The 25,585-nt window shown below is 36.6% G+C and overlaps 2 protein-coding genes across 2 annotated transcripts in view; one reads left to right on the top strand and one right to left on the bottom strand.

Annotated features, from left to right (window-relative positions):
• Window positions 1–25,585, bottom strand: part of Lrrtm4 (leucine rich repeat transmembrane neuronal 4) — a 792,102-nt gene that overhangs the window by 201,564 nt on the left and 564,953 nt on the right. The gene's annotated exons all lie outside the window — the stretch shown is intronic.
• Window positions 6,983–7,590, top strand: LOC103160925 (transmembrane protein 50A-like). The gene has a single exon (XM_035448716.1). It carries the CDS (start codon window positions 7,136–7,138, stop codon window positions 7,463–7,465), a length of 330 nt encoding a protein of 109 aa, XP_035304607.1. The 5' UTR covers window positions 6,983–7,135; the 3' UTR covers window positions 7,466–7,590.

The following is a 25,585-nucleotide window of genomic DNA, read 5'->3' as shown; positions in this document are numbered from 1 at the left end:
CATGCTCTGCTCTGCACACTTACAGTTACTTATTTGTTACTATTTTTTATCAGATCCTCAATTTATTTGATGTATAATAGGCTAAAGAGGGAAGTTTGGTTTTCAGGAAGAGATGAGGTTCTCAAATACTGTTGAAGTTTCAAGACATGGGGAAAAGCCAAGATATCATGTCACAGAATGGAAAATACATCACTAAAAAGCTTAAACATGTTGTTTGTCCTTTTCTATTTGTTTCTTCTTTGTTCAGTGTTGTTGATATTGCAAGAAAGGAGCCTTACATCAAGAGATGATGACAAATTCACATTGGGGCCATGGTCTTATTGTCCCCATAAATCTAATTTGCCACTTAATGAGAATGAAGATGTGTGTAGCCCGCATAAGTGAATCCACTTGAGTTTTGTCAAGTGAAGACTAATGTCTTTGCATTTCAATCTTTCCTATTGAAATCTATTGGATCTATTATTAAAGAAAATTTAATAAGCTTATACTATTTAGACACACTTTATTTTAGGGTTTCTCATATTTTTCATTTGTCTGATTTTCATTTCCAGTAGAGTTGGTCAGTGACTTCATTTCAATCAATTCCTGAGTCAGATTATGATTTTTCAGGTGTTATATAGTAACTTAATAACAGTTCTTAGGTGATTAAGTCACTGAAGCTAATTTAGAGTAGAGATGTATATGTAATAATATATTACTGCTCTACTGGATTTCAAAGGAATTCATTATGATTAATAACATTACAATAGCATTTGGAGGAAGTTATAATGAATTGCCACAAGTTATAAGGACTCATTGAATAACTTTAATCTTACTACATTTAAATATTGAATCATAAGTAAATTAATCAGTTCTCAATAATGAGATTTGAAAATTATAATAATACTATTAATCATAACTAGATTTTTGTACATTATGTAGAAAAGGATATATGATATTTGATGGGTTTTATTTAAAATATTTTACTTAATTTGATTGAAACGGTGTGTATTAGATTTGGAGCCTGTGGTGACTATGTCTTTACATAAGCCTACTTTGTTTCTCATGACTGATAGATATAATCTCCTTTTCATAGTTCATATGTATTCTCAAATATAGCCACTTTCCACAAGTCAAAAGAAATGAAGTGATTTGATGGGAAAACATATAAAGTGGGCTTTAGTTAGTAAAATACATTAGCATTCAATTCTCTTTTCATGGGGACCCTCATTTATTAAAGATATGTTCCATATTGAATCTCCCTGAATGTTAACAAAAATGTGTTTAAATAAATGTATAGATGCTTATTTGCTTCCCATGTATTCTATATTGATGATCCAAGCATGATGAAGCCACACTTCTCCTCTCATGGAACCTACAATAAATTTGACTTAGTTTTATGTGCAACATAACACAAGACAAGGAAGACCCTGCTCTACTAAGAGAATGATGTAATTTCCTTCTGCCTTAATGACCTATGGAATGCTTCTTAGAGGGGATGACTCTTGTAGCCCTATTTGATCGATGAGGTATATTTGAGCTGTCAAGTGTGGGATAGAGCATTTACCAAAAATCTGAGCAGAAAGATGATAATCCTTATCTACTTTACTGTGGAATAGGATGATATCAGGACTGTCTCTGTAGTCCAGATTTTTTTTTCATTGCTGTGTCTGTAAAATGCACTTTCCCCCAAGAAATTGTGATAATTTGCTCAATTTTGACAGGATCTGCACCATTAAACACACCAAGATATTGAAAATACCTCAAGATATTATGAACATATTGATATTATCTGAGCATATAATTTTTAATACTATATAGTGCAAGTGTAAGAAAACAGGGCTGGGGGGATTTCTCAGTTGTTAGCATTGTTGCTGCATATGCATAAAGATTTGAATTTGATACCCTGGACTGATGGGGAATGTACTGTGTATGCTTATCTTATTGATTGTTAAATAAAATACTGTTTGGTCAATGAGACAGAAAGTTAGACAGGGCTAGGAGTCAAAGAGGATTCTGGGAAATGTAGGAGAAGTGGTGATCCAGGCAGGAAGTGACATAGCAAGGAGACTCATATTTAAGGGAAGGAGAAATAGGAAGGGTCCCTTTTTCCCCTTGCTCCTCTAGCAGCACAATGTGATCCACCAGCAAGGAGGGACACCAATAAGGTGTCCAATAAGATAAGTCTTATAAAATATAGAGACTTATGATAATTAAGACTGAGCTAACAGATGAGGCCAAACAGCTTTGAACCTAATACAAGTTTCTGTGTATTCATTTGGGCCTAACTCGGGCAGGCAGCTGGCATAAACCACACATGTGGCAGTGGGACTCAGTGGCTTTTGGCGGAAAGATTTATCCTAACACTGGACCAATAGAGATAATGGGTGTGACCACACTTGTAATCCTGTAAATCAGGAGATGTAGATAAGCACATGCATATTCAGAGAGCCTCATATCCAACTGAGAGTTGCTGTCTCATAAAAATAAGATGAATGGCTCCAGAGTGGTACTCTGATGTTGATCTCTGGCCTTTATAGACATGTGTATGCATGAGCACATACTCACAAATACCTACAGACACACACACCTACACACACACACTTTCACAGACACATAGAGAATTCTGTAATAATTTCAGTAGAAAAAAATATGTCCAATTGTCAGGATCATAGATGAATGTCTAGTATATTAATGTTAAGATTCATGAGAAAATTTGTAAAAAACTGAAACCTAAATTCAATGAAAAATCAATGGGTGACATTTAAAACCAATGGAAACTTGAGATTCCCTGTGTTTTAGACTTTCCATGATTCTGATTTCTTATGATTTAGAAACTACATTTTACACAGTAGGACTTTCTGGAAAATACATTCAAGCACAAGACTTTGAGTCATGCTCTGGTTTTGTTTTTCATTTCTTTCCTTTTTAAAAAGTTATTTTAGTGCATGGAACTAGAAGAAACCATCCTGAGTGAGGTAACCCAGTCACAAAAAGACAAATATGGTATGTACTCAATCATATATGAATTTTAGACATAGAGCAAAGGATTACCAGCTTATATTCCTCTTCACCAAAGAAACTAGGAAACATGAAGGACTCTAAGGGATAAATGGTCCCCAAGAATGAAAGTGGCATGAACTCCTGAACTAATTGGGAGCAAGAGGGTGGGGGGGGAGCTGCTACAATAAGAGCAAGAGAAGAGGAGTAGAAGAGAGGAAATGGAGGGGTAGAAATATTGAGTTGGGGGAAGAATAGAGGAGAGAGAGCAGGATGAGAGATACCATATCAGAGGGAGCCACTATAGGTCTGAGAAGAGATCTGGAACCAGGGAGATGTCCAGAGACCTACAAGGATGACACGATCTGACAATCCACGCAATGGTGGAGAGGATAACCTAAAAGCCCTTCCCCTAAAATGAGATTGATGTCTTCTTTTTATGCCATCCTAGAGCCCTCATCCAGTGGCTGATGGAAGCAGAGACAGACATCCACAGATATACACTGAGCTGAAATCAGGAATTTAGTTGAAGAGAGGGAGGAATGAAGAGCGAAGGGCTCTGTACCAGGTTGGAGAAACCCACAGGAACAATTGGCCTGAACAAGGGAGAACACATTGACCCCAGATGCTGTCAGGGAGGGCAGTACAGGACTGATCCAGACCCCTGAACACGGATGTTGGATAAGGAAGCCTCTGCACTCCAGGGAGCCTCTGGTGGTGGATTAGTATTTTTCCCAGGAAGGGACTTTGAGAGCCCATCCCACGTGAAGGGTTACACTCTGGCCCTGGACACATGGGGAAGGGCCCAGGACCAACACAGGTAGATTTGATGGACTTTTCAGAGCCCCCCCACCCCCCATGAGGACCCTACCCTGCCTGGGGAGTGGTGGGTGGATGGGGTGGGCGGTAGGCTGGGGGTGGGGGAGGAGGTATGGGGGTGAGGGGAGGGAGAGGGAGAAGGGACTTACATGTGAAACAAGCTTGTTCCCTAACTAGAAATAATAAATATTTTTTAAAAAGTTATTTTAGATTTATTTATGTGTATGACTGTCTTTGTTATATGTGTTTATTTCTAACAATTTTGTCCCTATTGTGTAGAATCCAGAGTTCCTCTGAAATTGGAGTAACAGAAATTGTGAACAGCCATGTAGATTCAGAGAACAAAAACCAGGTCTTCAAAGAGGAGACAAAATGCTTCTACCTGTTAAACCATCTCTCCAGTTCTACTCTGAATTCTTATCAACTGAATCCAGAAGGATAGTAAAATGGCCCTGGGGTTACAAACTTTTACTAGTCTTCCAGAGTACCTAAGTTCAGTTCCCAGCAAACACATCAGAAGGCTCACAAGTGCCTGTAACTCCAGCTCCTGGGGAATCTAATATCCTCTCCTGGCTTTCAGGAATTCACTCATGTACACACACACACACACACACACACACACACACACACACACAAATAAATAACCCAAAACCCAAAACCCAACAAACAAATAGACAACAAGTAAATATAAACTTAAATATAAAATAACTTCAGAAATATTTAATGAAAGAATTAAGCCAAATGTGTATATGTCTTCCTTTAAATACTGAAACTACATTTATAGGGGAATGGAAGAGTCGTAAGATGGGGCTGACAGAGTGTAGATGAGTAAGAGTATGAATAATCACGTCAGTGAAGACAAATTTCAGCAGTCCACAAGAAGATATAAGCAAGGCTCACAAAGAGACTTATGAGATGTATGCAGTAACACAGTAATCATTAAAGAACTTTGCCTAGAAACAATAAAAGCAAGACTGTTTTTCAATAACAACCTTGGAGCAGATCTTAAAAGTTACCTCTATGGCCAGTAGAATATCCCTGGAAATGATCTCACTGAAGTTTGGTTACAAGCACAACATGATCTCACACCTATGCATCTCAGTTTAACCAAGCATACGACAAAGAGTTTTTTTTTTACACTTTGAGTTAATGCCATATACAAGGAATTGTTTAAGGATGTTCTGTAATTTTTCAACCAAAAAAGAAAAGGAAAAATTCTCTTTCAATTGCCAAGGTTAGGAAAATGAGTCATTTGGTGATCAAGGCAATACTGAGTCATGTGATTTCATATACTATTCTTTTGACTGGAACTGCTCAAACCTTTAGAGAACAGAGTTTTACAAACAATTGTAAATAAACCTTGCCTCCTTTGTCTGGATAAATTGTTTTCCATGTGAAGTTATTTTTAATGTTAAAAAGATATCTGGAAATATTATTACAGTCTTCCAATAAACAAAACATCCATAAAGCAGCTTTGGCTTGAATGTTCTTCAGGAGAAATCTGCCCTATTAAGACTAGTTTCTGAAGTACAGAAAACCAGGAACTTTATTTCACTGTTTAATTACCTAGAGCCAATAAGTTTGTCTTGGAGGAATACATAGAAATGTAGACAAAACATTCTAAAAATAATCACATGTGAAAAATTAGACTTCATAACATGCAACTATCTCAGATAAATTAATTTCTGAACATTTTGCCTCTGTTTCAAAATGCTGAAAATCACCACTTATTCTATTCCTAAATTTGGCCATAATTAGTGCATTAGAATCAATTGTCCTTTAACAAAGCAAATCTAAGACAAAGAGACTATTTTTAGGATGATAATGCTGTGGTATCATAAAATAAGCTTTGGGTGCAAGGACAGTATGATAAGTCCACACCTCCAAATGCCATACAGCATTAATTAATTGCTTTTGAGAGTAGATCTTTGAAAGGAAAAGACATACTTCTTAACTAGTTGGCTCATGTATTTTTGTATTACCTGATATATTGGAGACAGTTTAGCTTTTCTATTTATGGATAATTACAAAGTTTATCACAAGTAAAAGCTATAAGTGTCTCATAGAAATACAAGGTCTGGATTATTTAATAATAATGCCTTCTGCATTCTAAATGAGCTATTGATTAGGAATTAATAAGAGGCTAGCAGGAAGTGCATTAGTCTATTTGAGTAGAAGCTATTCAGCCTAAAGCTATTAATGCAGCAATAGTGGCAGATTCTCTTGCCTTCCTGGAAAGAGCTGTGCTGTGACCATTAATACATCATGTAATTGAGTTAGTCGGGAGCTGTTTTATTCAACAACATCTAAGTGTGTCCCATTAATGAAGCTGAAATGAACTTCAGTTTTCCAAATGTCAGGAATGTCTCATTGCTTTCCTGACAATGTGTCTACAAATTTAGCAGACAGACGCATTCATGTGTGGCCTGTTTTATTTCAACACTTCAGAGGAGGAATTCATCAATATAATTTAAGACAAGATCTACATGTTAATATTTCTGGCACTATGAAAAAAGAAATATACAAGTATGTCACACATTATTCAATGATTATTTTGGACATAGATGATCTATAACATTATTAATCAAGACTCCATGAAGAGCTTACATGAAGAGCTACAGGCAATAAATGACAGGTGAAAGATGCAAAATCAGTATTTTCTATGGATATGCCTCCTGATGGGTTAACTGATCCCAAGTGCTCAATGCTCAATATATACACAAAGACATACACACAACAATCTCTCTCTCTCTCTCTCTCTCTCTCTCTCTCTCTCTCTCTCTCTCTCTCTCTCTCTCTCTCTCTCTCTCTCACACACACACACACACACACACACACACAATAACACATAAGCACATGTAATATTAAATGTTCTTAAGAGATCTCAGATAGATAAAAAGAAATATAGGTAGGTAGATACATATTTTATATGTGCAAAAATAATGATTAAATAGAAGAATGGGAATGTGAAATGGGCTATGGGATGCATGAGAGGAGTTGGTGGGATGAGAGAGGGGGATGGAAATTATATAAATTTGCTGATCACATATGAAATCTCCCCAAAATTATCAAACTGAAATGATAAATTGTGATGTTTTGAATAATATTTCAAAAAGTTAGTAAAGAAAATATGTATGAAGAAATTCTTTCTACTTATTACACTTTAAAAGTAATCTTGGCACATTGACATCCGGGAGTCTGGGTGGCTGTGGCTGTTTTGTTTTCTTGCAGAACTGGAGTGAAGTGAGGCTGCCGAACGCGCCGACTCCCGGCTCCAGGCTTGGACTTTTTCACAGGATGGTGGATCATCATAGATGCAGCTGTCATTTATCCCAGCATGGAGGAATTCAACCACTCATACCATGCTTGTGGCGTCATAGCGACCATAGCCTTCCTCATGATTAACGCAGTGTCGAATGGACAAGTGCGAGGTGACAGCTACAGTGAAGGCTGTCTGGGCCAGACAGGCGCTCGTATCTGGCTCTTCATCGGTTTCATGTTGGCCTTCGGATCCCTGATTGCATCCATGTGGATTCTCTTTGGAGGTTATGTTGCTAAGGAAAAGCCCATAGTATATCCTGGAATTGCTGTATTTTTCCAGAATGCCTTCATCTTTTTTGGAGGGCTGGTGTTTAAGTTTGGTCGCATGGAGGACTTATGGCAATGAAGACACCGCCTCTACAGCACAGTCGCCCTGCATGGGATTTTTTTTTTTCACTGCTCACTGAGTCTTTTGTAATGCTGTTTTCTAAACTTATTTCTGAGTATAATCTCAGCTTAAACTTGTATAATGCTAGAATCATGAGAACTCCTATGTAAACTGCAACAGACTAGTGTGGCGTGCCCCTGTTCAGCTTTTGCAGTGGGAAAGGAAACTGTTGACATGAGTAACTTTGTCAGCTTCTATCATGGTCTAAAGGGTTGATTATGGAGAAATGGTGGAGTCCTCGGGGTGAGGATTTGTTCTGGGATCCTAAGTGTTTAACAAGCGCGTCCTCTTCTGTGTCCGATATGGACTAATATATAAACATTTTCTTGTTATTAAAAACTAAAAAAAAAAAAGTAATCTTACCAGCACAAAGTAAACAAAATAAAATATTAGCAGCTAGCAGTGTCTTTTCTATGGTTTTGTGGGTGCCAGTCTATTGGTAAATATGTAAGAGGCATAGCAACCAGGGCACTGTGATCTTATAGTTTTATTGTCCTTTAAACTTTGTGATCTCTTACATTCACTTATTTCTACTTTTATTAGTTATTACCACACAGCATTGCTCCCTTTCTATCTGTCAATCTCTTTGTTTTTCTCCATCTCTGTCTCTCTCTCTCCTTCACCCCCACCATTAATTTTCTGTTATTATTTACATCTCTTTTCTGGAATGAGAAAAAATATTCCTCTAATAATTATAGAAAATATCACTGAATCCTGATCTCTTTTAAACCACAGAATAAAGTATTCTAACACTTTTTTCTCACAGTAGGAAAATTGAATTCAGGATTATGAATTTAACAGGAGGGACAGCTATGTCAGCAATATGGCTTATTAGTAGGTCCCAATTCTGTCCATGGCACCACAGATTTTTCAACAAGAATTCTTTATGAACACTTCTAAAATGAGGTAGGTGTTAACAGTATTTCCAACAAGGCAACGACCAAGATCTTCCTCCTTGTGATGAAAAAAATCACTTTCATGTTAACATATTTCTTCTATTCCCTAGCCACATAGTTCATGACTGAAAGGAAATGGACAACCTATCATTTCAATTTGGGAAGGGGAAAGAAATCTAGAACAAATTACAGTACTCTAACTTCTGGTGTGGGTTATGAATGAGACTGACGAGGGGTGCTGTACTGGTAGGTGTTTTTCTGTCAACTTAACACAAGGTAAAGTTATCTAAGAAGAGAAAATATCATGTAAGAAAATTCTTCCATAAAATTGGCATGTAGGCAAGCCTATAGAGGATTTTCCTGGTTTTTTGATTTATATGTTTGACCCAGTCCACTTTAGCTACTGCCCCTGTGGGCAGATGGTTCTGAGTTGTATAACGAAAACTAACTAAATAAGCCATGTGAAACACTGAAACATATTTTCTGTTTCAGTGTCTGTGTCCAGCTTCCTGCTTTGTATTCCTGCCCTGATATCAATTCTTGGTGAATATTAAAACTGTAAGCTAAAATAAACCATTTCTCCCCATTTTTTTGTTCACAATGTTTTATTATAGCTGAGGAAAATCAACTAGGAAACTTATTGACAGGGAGCTGGTAGAGTATGGATATCCTGTTCCAATGGAGACAAAGCAACATGAGCAGAAGCTTAGAACAGCACAACAGAACATGCAGCCATACAGGAAGAAAAACAAAATACCAAATAAGATTAGATGTAGGTGCCATGATCATAGCTTGTCTCACAGAAGGTAAAAGTACAAGGTGTGCATAATGCTCAGTTTGTGGAAAATATCTCTCTGGTACTACATTATTTCCTGTCTGACTGAGATGGAATGAAAGTGTTTGTATTCCATGAGGTCTCTGAATGGAAGCCTCAGAGATTTGTGGCAGGGTCAGAGAACCCACATTGGGAACCAGATGCAGAAAAAGTTTAACATTTGAATAAGAATGTGATACACTTTTGCAATTCAGAAAACATCTGACTGGCTTCCTGCAATCTCCATCTGGGCTGATTAGTGAAAGTCTCTTCATGGGTAGTCATACAGAAAAGACTGGTAGAAGAGACTGTTTCTTTTCAAATCTGTGGGTCACAACTAAAATTATGGCACGTAGAGAAAGTAACACATCCAAGGAAATAAACAAAACAAATGTTAGGGAACAGTTTTCAAATAAACTTATAAAATATTAGGAAACAGTCTTCAAACAGACTCATGTACGTGAGTTACCTTATACATAATTCAGAATAAGCATTTATAATGTGCTCATCAAGCCCAGGAATAAGTGATGCATAAATAAAACAAGAGCTGGAGACAAAGCAAAACTTTAAGAGAACCTAGCAGAAATTTTGAAGCTGAAAAACATTCTCTGTGTCCTGAAAAGTTCTGCATGGGTGTACAAGTGAAGATTTGATTGAGTAAGTAGAAAAATGAGCAGACTCAATGAAAAATCATTGGAAATTGCTAAAAGAATGTAAGTTAATAAATAAAGCATAAATGTTCTTTGGGATCTCCTCAAATGAAGCAAAATCCCATTTCAGGGAAATGGGAAGAGACAAAAGAGAGACTTGAGTCAAGAAGGATTGGCAAACTCCTCTGAAACCTGGGAAGGAAATGGATTTTCAGATCTGTGAAGGCAGAAGGGCTACAACCAGGGTGAACATAAAATGCATGCTGTGAAATGATATTTTAAAATATTCCAGTCAAAGACACAATGTACCAAAATAGGAGAAAAGCAATTTACATCCAGCAGTGCCTCTACAAGAATATAAATTCTCTGGGGCTATAGAGATAGTTTAGCAGTTAAGAGTATATACTGTTCTTTCAGAGGATCGACACTCATATAACATTCTATGGCTTACAACTTCCTATAACTCCAGCTGTCCAGATTTGTTCCTCTCTTCCCAAAGCCACAGAAACACACATAATCATAATTTGTTTAAATATTATATGTTTGCATAATTCATATGTTAAATAACAGAAAGAAGTCATACAATGTATTCAAAGCATTGGTTTTTAAAAATACTGATAAAACATATTATGTATAGAACAGATATCTGAGAGATATCAAGACAAAAGTTGAATGACATTTTTGTTAGAAACCTTAGAGGAATCCTTCATACTGCAATAAAGGACACCAGATTGGCAACAATAAAACAATTGTGATTATAAAGCTTATCAGTAAAACCAAATTTATCAAAGTGAAGAGAATTGTGTAATACTATATGAGTGATATACAAATAAGTTTCCATTTGGAATAAAGGTGAGTTAGTAGACAATAATAAAAATGGCTATAACTAGACTGTCAATATGACTTAACAGGTAAATGTGCTTGCTGCCAAGCCTGAGGATCCAAGTTCAGTCTCTGGAAACCACATGATGAAAGGAGAGAACTAACTTCTACGAGTTGTCTTCTGCCCTCCACACTCACACACACCACAATTAATTAATTAAAATAAAATAATTTCTCATTGAAATAACTAAAACTTTTAAAATATAAATGATTCACAAAATAAAAATTAATTTCTGATACTGATAAAGAAGTAATAAGGGTGAGCAAGGCATCCCCACCACATGGAATATGCTCCATAAAGTCAGCTCAGGCACCAGCAATAGATCCTGGTCCCACTGCTAGAGGCCCCTCAAACAGACCAAGCCACACAACCGTTGTCAAAGTCCCTTGCTCATATAATCCTTAATGAATGAATGGGTGACAGGCTTTGTGTTGCCTCAACTTAATGTGCCATACATTTTTGGTTCCCCATGGGAGTACTTACCCTTTCTGAGGAGTGGATGTGGGGTGGGTTGGTGGCAGGTTGCGGAGGGGGGGGGCGGAGGAGGAGAAGGAAGGGGAACTATGGTTGTTACGTAAAATGAATAAAAAATAAAACAACAAACAAAAGTAGTAATAGGGGGAGAAAATGGGGATTATGTTTTTCAAATTAAAGTATTAGTTACAAAAAATTCCATAGTTATAAAATCAAAGATGCTTAATATGTACAAAATACCAATATAACATGTAGAGAAGTAGAATGAAATAAAAATATTTCATAAAACAAGATAAAAGAAATCAATAAAGGAAGATAAGTAAAATAACCAAAACATAAAATAGAGATGTGATGGTTATGAACAAACATTTTCATACAGTAAAACCTTAATCTCCATAATGATGGTATTCTTTAGAGTTTATTAGGTCATGAGGGAAGAACTATGAATGAAGCTGGTGTCTATAGAAAAGGATTAAAAAGGATCCTACTGTATAGATGGACATGAATGGAACCCGAGATAGGTTATTAACTGGTAATTTAACGGGGAGTTATACTCACATGAGAAATCAGTAACCAGATTGACACTCTTTGCAGTCAGGTCCCAGAATGCTTCCCAATGCTGGCTCAACCCATAAAGAGACAGAGCACCTGGCTCTCCCTCACCCTTATCTACACCCTTCTACATACCTGTGACCATGCCCAAATGGGCATGGTCAGCAGTACATGTAATCAGGGTCTCTCCCTACACTACTGTCTCTGCTTAGGCAGGTCAGGAGATCCTAAGATTGTAGACTTTTGCAAAGTAATTAGTAGAGATAGGCCTCCTCATGAGACACTGCATTTGTTGACATAGTTTTTTGAATTCTTGGTCTCTAGAATGGCATGAAAATGCATAACTTATTTGTGATACTTTATTATTAAAGACCAAATTAATACAGACAGAAAACATTTTCTAAAATGGCAACTGATTGTAAATTAAATTATCCAATCAAAATATGCACAAGTAGTTATATGGATTAAGGGTAGGGTATATTTGATTATGTACTATCTATAAGAAACTGACCTTTCTACCAAATACCAAACCTCTGTATATTAGTTTAGGTTGGACAGTGTGTGTGTGTGTGTGTGTGTGTGTGTGCATGCGTGTCTATGTAGTCAGTAAATATTTCAGTCTTTTTTTCTGGCCAGATGGATTCTGTGAAAACATCTGCCCTTGTATTATAAGAGCAACCATAGACAATAAGTAAATGAAAGGATATGGTTGTATTGCAAAACATTTATTTTTACCCAGAACAGACTGAATTAAATGGGGCCTACAAGAAACAGTTTTGAGAGGTAAAGAAGCTTTTAAATGCTTGTTGGCATTTCCTTGAGCAGTTACTGGCATCTCCAGCAATCTCACCACTCTATCACAAGCTGAGTTCTGCTCAGCCTTTCCTCCCAGAATTTAAGAATACAAACTATTAAACTATAAAGTTTGAAGAATCTTCTAATGTTAAGCTGTTGCAGCTAACACTCTCCCACCTATTAAGGACTGGTCTTTAAGTGCATTTGTTCTTAAAAATAGTGTTATAATGGAGATAACATATAATTGATAACTGCACAGGGAAAAAATAAAATGAACGGGAATTATATGTGATTTTACTTTACTTTTGTTAACTGAAAATATTCTTCTCTCATATAATACATCCCAAACTCAGTTTCCCCACTCTCTACTCCTCTAATCCATACCCCCAAACCCTCAGGTCCACTCCTCCTCCATTTACCTTAAGAAAGGATAAAGGAGCAGGCCTCCAAAAGACAACAGACAAACAGGACAAAACATGGTACAATAAGACAAGGCAAAAGTCTGGATATGGAGTCTGGGCAGAGCAACCTTGTCCACAGTCCCAAGAGCAGGAAAAAGAGCAGATACATCAGCCCCCACTGTTAGGAGTCACACAAAAACACCAAGCTAACAGCCATAACATACATGCAGAGAACCTGGTACAGACCCATGCAGTCCCCATGCTTCTTGCTTCAGTCTCTGTGAGTCCATATGAGCCCTGCTTAGTTCTACTTCATAACTTAAAATTCTCTAAATTGAATAAAAACCAAGTGTTGTTCTTATTAATAGTATTTAAATAAATTAATACCTTGAGATTTTAGATTTGCTTTTGTCTTAAGCAATACTGTAATATAGGGACACAGATCATGCCTTATTTGATGTTTTTTCATTCTCGAAAATACATCATAAACATGTATGCCTGTTGTCTATCATGTTTGTCACAGCTGCTGGCATGAATGTGCACATACGCCTTTTCAGTATTGACCACTTAACAATGATAGCTTTTTATTTTCCTTGCCCCAAAAGCTATCAAGGCTCAGGGGAAAGTCACTGAAGAGGAAGTCAGAAAGAATGGAAGAGTTAGCTGGTGGATGGAGGAGGTGTTGTAAAGTGCTTCTTTCTTCATATGGTACCCAGGTCACAATCATAAATTCACAGCAGTTGGACTTATCTGGATACAACCTGAATGAGATCAAGACAGTCAAAACCCCACTACACATTGGGGAGATTGCCATGGCTCCTGACTTTACTAAGGAGCTACTGGTGGTTGGTAGCTGCTAGGGAAGGGAGAATTTTCTCTTTGTGGATGTGGCCACTGATGGATTTTTACATGTCCCATTGGATGGCCCCACACCCATGCATTTATGGGCAGCATTAACCGAACTTAGTAAGTTGTAAGAAAAAATACGTAAAATTGGGAAAGACTATTTTAAAGAGGGATATAAGGTTAGCTAGAGAGACAATGTAAGGCAGAAGTAAATAGCATATTTCACTGTATACAGGTATGCCATTCTCAAAAACAAAAACAAAAATGATAATTTACATTTACTGAACATCAGTAGTACAAAGACTTAAGTCTTAAGGGATCACTTTAACAAGTGTTTCAGACCTTGCTGCCATTTATTCTTTGATGTTATACAAGTTTCTTTTCCTAAATCTAAGGAATAGAACGTTTACCTCATGTTCTAAACTGCTAAACTGAAATCATACATTCTTATGAGCTAAAGTGAGAAAGACATTTAAAGCTGTTTGTGGAATGCTTGACATTTTTTAATTAAGTGGCAAATTGTCACTATTTTTAATGACTAATTATTGTGTCTAATATATTGTCCCAGGGCTGTGGAAAGGTGATGGGAATTAAAGATTATGTGATGATTTATTTTCCCATGGTATTTTAAATTGATGCTTATGAAATATTAGGTAAAATGTAAACTTGTTTTTCAGCTTACCTATCAGCCTATCAGTATTCAAGAAGCAAATCTATTAGCTCATTATCTATTTTTATTCATGTTTTACTACAACAGCAGAAGAAAAGCCTTCCCAGTGTTTTGTGGAATTGGAAACTGTAGACACTGATATATATCATCAAGTAGAGCAAACAAGTAAATATTTATTTAATATAATTGGAATCTCTGGCCAATGTGAGCAGATGCTGCCAAAATATGAAAGGCTTGTATGCATCCTTTCCTTAAAATTGAATTTCTGAATTGCTGCAGTATGACTTTGGGAATATATTAGAGGCAGAATTTCTCAAGTCTATCAGCTTTCCAACACGTATATGCATTAAGAAGAAAACAAAGTCTCCCTCTGTCTCTGCCAATGTAAAGAATATTTCATCTCATTCCCCATCATTCCTTTCTTATTAAAAATGAATGGTTACAATAAACAAAAAAATTCTACAGTATACTCTTGGTAAGAAAATATAAAATATATCACAATATTAATAACATTTAGTTTAATTATATACTTTGAAATTTTGTTTCATGAATCATTAATATATTGTCAAGTACTAATGGGACAGTATTAAGTCTCACTTAAACATGAACAATTTTGATTTTAGAAATCTCATTGAAGGGATTACTTATCCTTACAGATGTGTTATCTCTGTTTGGCTGATAGATTCATCTCAATGAAACTAATATACACTGTAGATGCCCATTGCATTTTAACGCCATGTGTTCATGTAGAGACTAAAAACAATAGTTGTCTTCTGGAATTTCTAACTCCAAGTTGTTAAGGTCACAGAATTGTGAGCTACTGAAATGTAAGGACAGATAGATTTTTAAACTGGAATGTTATATATGACTCCACATCAGTAGAAATACTAATGCTTCTAGCTAGTGATTTGAAGAGAAAGATTAGATAAAATACATAATATCTGCAATTTTCATCTGATGCTTCTTCTTCTACTGTCAATAAGAAGGGTGAAATTACAATGATTTCCCTATGGCTAAACACCTTCAAATAAATGTATACATATGTGTGACATCTCTCCTATGCTAAACTGATATATTAAACAATAAAAATAGGCTTTTGTAATCCATCCTCTAAAAACACATGAAAAATCTACAGTTTAATGTGATTATGCTTTTTCTTCTGGAGAAGAAAAGAATAGTTTAAAGGTAAATTAAATAGAATGTGGAAATAAAGATTAAAACAAACTCATGGAGTGAACAAGAAAAAGACAGTAAAATCAAACATGCTAAATGCTGTGCTTTTGAAAGGATCCATAAAATCAATGTAGAGGTTAACTAAAAAGTAAAGTGATTAGATAGAAATGGGAAAATTCCTCGATACTTACCACATGTTCACTAATGAACTTAGAAATAGTTATATATTGATAATTTTAGTATTTCCTTTTTTCTTTTAAATTTGCCTTCTGGAAGTGAATTCAAGGAACCAAACAGAATTCAAAGTACATAAGAGTGCCATAAGAGGGACATTTCCAAAAGTAATAGCAAATACTCAAGAAATCGTAAACATCACCTTCCTTACATAATCACTTTAGAGTTGTAACACAGAGTGAAGTGACAATGCATATTGTGAAAATCAAAGTACGTTCCCATTAAGTTTCTAAATTAATAAACATTTGCTGTGAGATAAAATTATGGTTTTTAAAGAAAGTAAATTTAAATGTTTGATTTATATTGTTGGAATTTTAAATATATTAAAATATTATTAGATGTTTTGAATTTTGTATGATAGATACAAAGACAAAAACCATAAAAACTCCACTCTGCAATTTCGCTCTTTTAATTCTTAGGTTTCTCTCCTTCCTTCGTAACTAATTTTCTGGTAAAGTTTTCCTCTTTCTTATGTTCTATTCCTGTCATATTAAGATCTTGTCCTGTCAAACTCCCATATAAGAAAACAGTATCATATTTTTAATGACATTTTCATTATCCAGTTTCAATGTGATTTTTAAGTCCTCATATTATATCTCACAGCGTGCAGCATGGTTGCCTGATCCTCTTGGGAAGCCATCTCTGTCAGATTTCCTTAAACCTGACAACTTCAGGCTGTCTTTATTACCTCTCTTATTTCCTCAGGGTCCTCAAATGTTTACTAAAAATGCACATGGCCTATCAATTTTTACTGTAATATATTTCTTTGTGTAACAGTATTCTCAAAACTATCAATTCTCCTGTCTATCAAACTAATGAATTATCAAATTAATCACCTGGCTCTCAAGTTAATATTTCTATCATGTATCAGCTTTTGAATATCCTAAGCCACATATAATATTGTCTTCTATTTTCTAATACCTGTTATACCTTAACAATATTCTTTGAAAAAATTCATCCTCTCTTGTTTTGTTTGTTGTTGTTCTCAGTATTCTCAATTAAATAAGTGATAAGTAATCTACCCCCTGCAAATTCTTATCATGCTCCAAATTCAATGAATCCAGAAGTTCTCTAGGTTAACATCCCCTGGGGCTGAGGATGCAGTTCAGCTGAGGGGAGCTTATCTAACATATGTGAACGTGAAGAAGCTGTGTGTGCAATCTCCAGCATGACATGGACTAGGTATGGGTTCCACACATGTAAGATCAGCACTCTAGTGGTAGATGCAAGAGGATCAATACTTCAAGGCTTGTCTCAAAAACATAAAGAGTTCAAGGGCATCCAGGACCAAAAAAAAAAAAAAAAAAAAAAAAAAAAAAAAAAAAAAAACCTGTCCAAGAGAAAAACTAAAACAATTGAAAAATCCACTAACCAAGTAGATTAAAAAAATATTTTGTCTGCCTGATTGTATACATGTGTACCACATCACATGTATGCAGTAACCATGGATGCCCTTGGAAATATAGATATGTGGGGTTGTGATCTACCCTATGGCTGCTCAGAACTGAACTGAGTTCTTCTGAAAGAATAGCAAATGCCTTTAACCATTAAGTTACTTTTCCTGTCCCTAAATTTTATCTCCTGAACATGACTCTTGTCTATTTTTGAGTGTGATTAAAGCATATAAAGTATCACCCATCAGCCTAGTCTCATAACTGATTGAGCTTAACTTTCTATGTTAGAGATTTTTCTATATCACTTGCAACAGGAGGTGATAATTGGACCAATTCAAATTGATAGAGCTGATATATAAGCATGGTACTTTTAAAAACAATTTTTATCTCCTTTTATAATAACTTTTTCTAAATATAACTTTTTTTAAATGTAGTCTTCTAGAATAACTTTTTCAAATAATTAGTCTATGTCCCACTGCAAAGATCATTTAAATTCATCAAATTGGCCGGGTTTACTAAAATGTGTGTTTTAGATCATAATGATTTCTCTTCTTGGTTTCCCCTTCTCCGCTATACATTTTTTTTCTTTGCCCAGAACTATTTTTTTAAAGCTTTCATTTTATTTCTCTTCTGTGGGGTGTGTGTGTGTGTGTGTGTGTGTGTGTGTGTATTATACATGAATGCACAGGTATGCACATATGGGTACCAGAGAAAGATGTTAAGCATCTTCCTTTATTATTCACCCCTGAGATAGGAACTAGAAGTTCACCATTTCAGCTGGGTGGCCTGGCCTGAGAATTCCCTGGATCCTCCTGCCTCTACATGCCTCCCAATGCTGGCGTAACGGGTAAGAATAACCATATTTCACTATTTTCCTGGGTTTGGGGAAATCAAAATCAAGTCATCTTCCTTCCACAGTAAGTGCAATTATCCTCTAAGCCACCACTAGCCTCCCTCATGATACTCTACTCCCAGCAAATAGGCTTCAGCTGAACAGGCAATGTGTCTTTGTGTATCTCTATTCACAACACCTACCACGGTGCTTGTTACAACATACTTACTAAACAAACAGGAAGACAAATGAATATTAACTGATGATTTACTCTTTATTGTTCAAATATTTATTTGATTATAAAACAACAGTGGTTGATTAAAAGATTAAAAATGTAAGTCAGCCAAGATGAAAAAACTCAAACTTCAATTATACCATTCAGATTGGTGTGCTGTTAACATCTTGGGGAATATTTGGACATTCATTTATGCAAACTCTGTAGGAGAAAAATAGCTCAGAAGCATATATATAAACTGTTTAATTCAGTAATGATAATCCAATTACCCTGAATCAAAACAGCACTGGAAACCCTCTTCAAAAGGAATACACAAATTCTGCAATGATCCTAGAATCTCATGCTATGCAGTCTGTGTGTGTGTGTGTGTGTGTGTGTGTGTGTGTGTGGTGTGCATGAATGTGCAGGTATGTGGAAAAAAGAAAACTCAAAGCTCTGTAAATCACATAAAATAAATTTAATGAAATGGTTGGTTCTCTCTCTCTCTCTCTCTCTCTCTCTCTCTCTCTCTCTCTCTCTCTCTCTCTCTCCCTGGCCATCTCCCTAGCTACCTATTTATGCCCATCACTTAAGAGATACAAGCCTAAATTAAACTTTCACAATACACAGATAGCCATGTTTTCCTTGATCACCTTTCTTTTTTCCTTAGCTAATTCTGCCTTTGGCTAACTCTTCTATTTTGGTCAAAGGAGTTGAAGGATCAGTTTGTAGGGTGGATGAAGACCAGGGACCTATGGAATGTGAATGACAAAGGCTTGGATATATCCACACCTCCTGGTGTGATGTTCAGCCTGGGAAGCTTCCCTTCTAGCAGACTTCTAGCTGGTCTTCTGCAGTTCAAAGGCTTTTTGTCCAGGGAACCATTTAAATGGACCCCTCTTTTCATTGATCTTCTCTTTAAAGACTTCACAACCCCAGAGTTTTGTTTCAACAAAGCTTTGTTTCAACAAAGCTCCTGTTAACAAGAGATGTAGCTCCTTCTGTCAGTGCCCAGGGAGCTGTCAATTACTTTGCAGGCACTTATGTTGCTAATGGTAAAATAAAGACTCCCCTGCACTCATTGCCCTTCCAAGAGGGCCTTCCTCTCATCTGTTTAGGAAATCCAAGGTATTGTTTTCTTTTGCACTTTTGGAATTGAAGAAATGTGATAATTTATCACACAGAATTACACTTAAGGAATATCTGTAGTTTCCCCTCTAAAATATCATTCTTGCATGTCATCAGTCACTAACATGGCTGAAGAAATGTAGCACAGACTTTGCCTTTCATCTGTAACTATATGGCCTGCTGGTAGGTCAATTCGGATGCCTAAAATCTTATTACACATCAAACCAAGTTCTGTATTTTTCATGACAATATTTTAATGGTAGTAAAATTCCCTAAAAGAAGAAACAAAAATTGATGATGGTGTTGGTGAAGGTGACAGTGATAACGATAATGTTGATGACCATGACAATGACTATGATGATTTCGGGATGAGCTGAATTTATACAGATCACTTTCCATGTGTTTTAACTATGTTATTCTTTTAAATATTGCAAAATCAATGAGTTGAAATTGATGTCATTTTAAAATATAAAATAAGTAATAAGCAGTAAGTTAAGAAAGAATCAGACAGACACAATTCTTATTTGACACAGACTTTCAAGACTTCTAAATACCTTTCTTCTTTTGAGACTGAGAACAAGATTCTTGTAACTTCAAGTCAAAATTGACTGGAGAAATCACATTATTCCATTCATTTTTTTTCAGAGGAAAGATATTCCAACCTATGGTTATTTGATGTCAGTAGTTACTCAACCTCTGCATTCAATGAAGCCTTTAAATTTTGACCCCAAACTCTGGGACTAAGTGTTTAAAAATTATACATGTGAATAAGGACACAAGAGGGTGAGACCATTAAAACCCTCAGGAGTCTAAGCCAAAGTACTTTTTTGTCGTGTTCATAGACAAACTGAGGCACCTCACAGTAGTCTCCTTTAAAGCAGCTGTTCTTTATCTCACACTCAAGACAATAATGTTAAATAATGGGAAATCCTTTTTGTGTCATTGAAAATATCAATGACTGAGGAAATAGTTCATTAAATAAAGTGCTTGCTACACAAACATGAGGACCTGAATTCAGACCTCCATCTCCCATGTAAAAATCCATGTAAAAATGGGGCGTGGTAGTGTATGCCTATAATCTCACTTCCAGGAAAGCTGGGACAGAGACATCTCTCTGGGGTTGACCATCCCGTTTAACAAAGAATGTGTTCTAGATTCAGTGAGAGACATTTTCTCAAAAGACAAGGGGACTAGCAACTGGAGTAGATGCCTGCCATCAAACTCAGGTCTCCACACGCCTAAATGTTCACACATGACCCTGCATAGTCACATACATACACACAAAGAGAATAAATTTAAAAAAGAAAAATCCCCATTGTTCCTTACTGCTTTTTATTTAAATAAATGATACCTATATTGGCTTGGGCTCTTGTCTACAATAAACTCTTGATTCATGAGTAGTTATATAAATTCAGAAACATTTGTGACTTATCACATAAATACTATAAGTAATTTAGAATAAATATTACTCTTAGCTTAATAGCGCACAAGAAATAATTGGTTGAGTTAAGAAACTTCTGATTTCTAGCTAAAGGAAAAGAGCCTGAAGCCATTTCATACCATCTTCACGTATGTTCTGTCAAAAGTTATATAAAGTTGAGCTTTATAGCCTGGAGCCACAGAATGTAATTAGATTTCTATTTGGTGATGGAATATGCTGATTTCACTGAAAGTGAAATTATTATGCCAATATGCTATGGATGGCAATGGAGAATTGAGTTACAATTAATTACTTGGTTTCATGGAAGAATTGAGACAATGACAGTGTAGCTGCACCATGGAGTTAAGAAGAGGCAGAAAGTCACTGGAATCTGTACTTATTTGTTCTGTAGTTTCTACTTCTCTACTTATAGTATCTCCAGAAGTCACAAGACAGAAAGCACTCTGAAAGAGGAACACAATGTATGCATGTAACACAATGGTCCAAATATCCTAAGATTTAGAGACGAGGGTTTGTATGACAGGAGAATGTGCTGACAACAGTCTTCCAGAATAAATATGAATGTTAACAGAGAGCTTTTCCAAGGTCTACTGTGTAATTTATCAGCATATGCCCTGGTAAGGTGGGCATCCTTAGCTAATCATACCCAAGCATGAAAATGGTGGGTTAGATTCCCCAATAATACACCCCAGAATGACTTCCCTGGCAACCTTGAAGGTCCATATTTTCATAATCACTGCACCTGCATACCATATGAATGAAGGCCATGCATATGGTAAGTGATAAGCATGTGACTAACATTTTCTGAACCCTGGTTTGTCGACATGTCCCATCACAGCATGAGGGATAATAGGGGAAATCCAGAGATCTGAGTAATATGTCAGACAGGAGGGTGACAGGCTCCAGTCTCCTATCTGATCAGAGTTCTAATCCCAAGGAAGGTATGGATATCAGTGGAAGACCCTGTTAAGGGAATATTGAAAACAGCCTGGGTTTTAAAAGAGGGAATACATGACCCAGAGGAGTCGGCTCTGTATTAAGAGCATATACTGCTTTTTCTAAAGTTCTGTTCACAGCACTCATGGGAAATGTCTCACAACCAGGTATACGTTTAGTTCCAGGAGAACTGATGCCTTCCCTGGGCCTCCTCATGCACCTAAACATATTTGGGAATACAGACCCAGACATGCACACAATTAAAAGCAAAATAAATCATCAAAACAAATATATTTCTAAAGACATCTGAGAACAGAACACATGAAGTCAGCTAACTGTATTTAAATATAGTCATTCAATTATACTTGATTTTTTTTTATTTTTAGTTGTATTGACACAAGATAAAAGATAAAATAGAAAGCAGCATTTTCCCTATTGTAACTCCCAAAATATATGGACAGAGCAGTGATGTAAAAAGAAATCAATAGGGATTAAAGTATAATGGGAACTTTTTAATTGTTATTTACTTTTCTATAAAATGAAGGGTGGGTAGGCTAGTGACATTGGGGCATTTTATTGCACAGGTTGTTGTATTTCAATGGCCTGCCATCAATGTGAAACCATCATCATTCTTCCTTTTCAGAGCCCATTTAAAATGCAACAATGCAACACAAGTGTTATTCTAACACTTTCTCAGATGTCAGACAGTGTTGTAAAGTCACAGGTAGTCTTGGCAGACTTCTTTGTAGTACTGATGATCTTCCGGGAAGGATCCTTTTTAAAGAAAGCCTATCAAGGCACCCCATTCCTGGGCTCCACGCTAGGGCTCCACAGCCCACATGTAGATGTACCAGAGGCCAGAGCAGTACTAGGGACTGCAGGGAAGACACTTCCCACCACCCTCTAAGCCCCTTTAAGCCTGTTCAATAACCCTTGACTGTGTCCTCACTCCTGGGACCCATATCCCAGCTTACTAATTTCAAAGAAGCGTTTGGCTTGATCAGAGGCCAGGCAGGGCCAAGAAACCCCACATAAGACACTGCTCACTGCCAGCTAACATTCCTTAAAATCCACTCAACAAACCCAGACTACTCTTCTCCCTTGGGCTCCATACTATGGCCCACAGCCCTGGCAGCCTTATAAAAGACCAGGCTGGTCCTGGGAATCCCAGTTGAGACACTATCCACCTCCCTCAAAATCCCTTTAAAGCCTGCTTGACAGCCACAGACTGTAACCCCAGCTCTATATCCTCATCTACAACTTTAGAAGACAACTACAGCCTTACCAGAGTTCAGGCCAGATCTAGGGAACTATAGCCGCCCAAATCCACGGGACACCGTACTGAACCTGAAGACAACCTAGTAAGCAAAAATCTTGGCCATTTAGGCCAGAAGACCAGAGAGAAAAAGAAACCAAGGGACAAACACCCATCTAGCAAAGACAAATGCAGGAATCAACACCTAAAGCTAAAACCATCCCAAATCCACATATCTAAATGGCAATGAAAGAATACAATGGAAAACTGAGAAGGAAAAATGACACCACCAGAGCCCAGCTATCCTACAATGGTACTTGAACCATCCAACACAACTGAAGATCAAGAAATTGCCCTTAAATTTTACTTTATGAAGATGATAGTGATCCTAAAAAAGGATATGTACAATTTGCCTAAACAAATTGAGGAAAAGACAAGCAAAAAAATTGGAAGGAATCTATAAATCTAAAAGAAAATACAAACAAATAGATAATGGATGTTGTTTGAGTACTGAATATGGAAATAGAAGCAATATAGAAAACACAAATGGAGGGAATCCTGGAATTTGAGAATCTGGGTAAGCAAGCAAGAACTACAGGCATAAGCCATAGCCAGCAGATTATAAGAGATGGAAGAATCTCAGATACTGAAGACACAATAGAGGAAATAGATTTATCGGTCAAAGAAAATATTAAATCTAAAAAATTGGAAAATATCCAGAAAAAGATAGGATACTATGAAAAGACCAAACATAAAAATAGATACTCCTGATATAATTGGGAGCATGGTGGGAAGGGAGATGGAGTTAAGAGTAAGAGAAGGGAAGGACATGAGGGAAGAGGAGGACATGAGGGAGAAAGAAGATTGAATCAGGTTAAGAAAAGAGGAGAGCAAGAAAAGAGATACCATAACAGAAGGAGCCATTATAGGTTTAAAGACATATCTGGCAGTAGGGAAATATCCAGAGATCTACAAGGATGACCCCAACTAACAATCTAAGCAATAGTTGAAAGGCTACCTTAAATGTCCTTCCCCAATAATGAGATTGAAGACTACCTTATATGCTATCCTAGAGCCTTCACCCAGTAGCTGTGGAAGCAAAAGCAGACACCTGCAGCTAAACATTTAGCTGAGCTCCTAGAATCTAGTTTCGGAGAGAGAGGAGTGATGAGAAAAGGTGGTCAAGACCAGTCTTGAGAGATCCACAGAAACAGCTGACCTGATCAAGGGGGGATCTCATGGATCCCAGAAAGATATCTGAGAAACCAGCATAGGACTGTTCTAGACTCCCTGAATGTGGATGTCAGTTTGGAGGTATAGTCAATCTATGAGGCCTCTGGTACTGGATCAATATTTATCCAGTGGACTTTGGGAGCCCACTCCACATAGAGGGATACTCTTTCAGCTTAGACACACGGAGAAGGGACTAGGTCCTGCTCCAAATGAAATGACAGACTTTGAAGACCCCACCCCATGGAAGACCTCACAATCCCTGGAGAGCAGAAAGGGGATGAGATAGGGAGTTGCTGGTGGGCAGGGGAGGAGGGGAGGGAGAGGGAACTGGGATTGGCATGTAAAACAAGCTTGTTTGTAATGTAAATAAAAAATAAAATATAATAGGCATACAACAAGAAGAAACCCAGCTCAAAAACCCAGAAAATGTATTTAACAAAATTATAGAAGAAAAATTTCCCAAATTAAATAAGTATAGGCCTATATGCCTATGGAGGTACAAGATGCTTACAGAACACCAAATAGATTGCATCAGAAAATACAAATCACCTTACCACATAATAACCAAAATACTAAACATACAGAATTAAAAATAATATTAAAAGCAACAAGGAAAAAAGGATAATTAACATATAAAAGCAGACTTATTAGAACAACAACTGACTTTTAACAGACATCCTAAAATCCAGAATGGTCTGGACTGATGTCTTGCAGAATCTAAGAGACCATGGATGTCAGCTCAGTCTAGTAGACTGAACAAAGCTTTCAATCACCATATTGAAATGGTGAAAACCAGAAATGTAATGACAAAGTCAAAAATAAACAACATCTGCCCACAAACACATACTTACAGAAGGAAAATTCCAACTCCAGGAAGTTAACTACATCAAAAACAACCAGGTAGTAAGACAATAATCTCATATCAGCAATATCTGGAGAAGGGAAACATACACCCCCCCACACACACACACACATCCCTACTGCTATTAACAATAAAATAACAGGAATTAACAATCATTGGTCCTTAATATCCCTAAATAGCAATGGACTCAATTTGTCAATTAAAAAGGCACAGGCTAACACATTGTATATGAAACCAGGATCCAACATTCTACAGCATGCAAGAAATACACGTCAACATAAAAGATAGACATTACCTTAAAGTAAAGGGTTGGAAAAAGATGTTCCAATCAAATTAACCTAGGAAGCATGATGGTATAGCTCTCCTAATATCAACAAAATAGATTTTCAACCAAA

The sequence above is a fragment of the Cricetulus griseus genome, chromosome 8 (assembly GCF_003668045.3).
Source record: "Cricetulus griseus strain 17A/GY chromosome 8, alternate assembly CriGri-PICRH-1.0, whole genome shotgun sequence".
NCBI lineage: Eukaryota > Metazoa > Chordata > Mammalia > Rodentia > Cricetidae > Cricetulus > Cricetulus griseus.
Note: the sequence above shows the minus strand (reverse complement) of the source record. Positions and strands in the feature narration are given on the sequence as shown.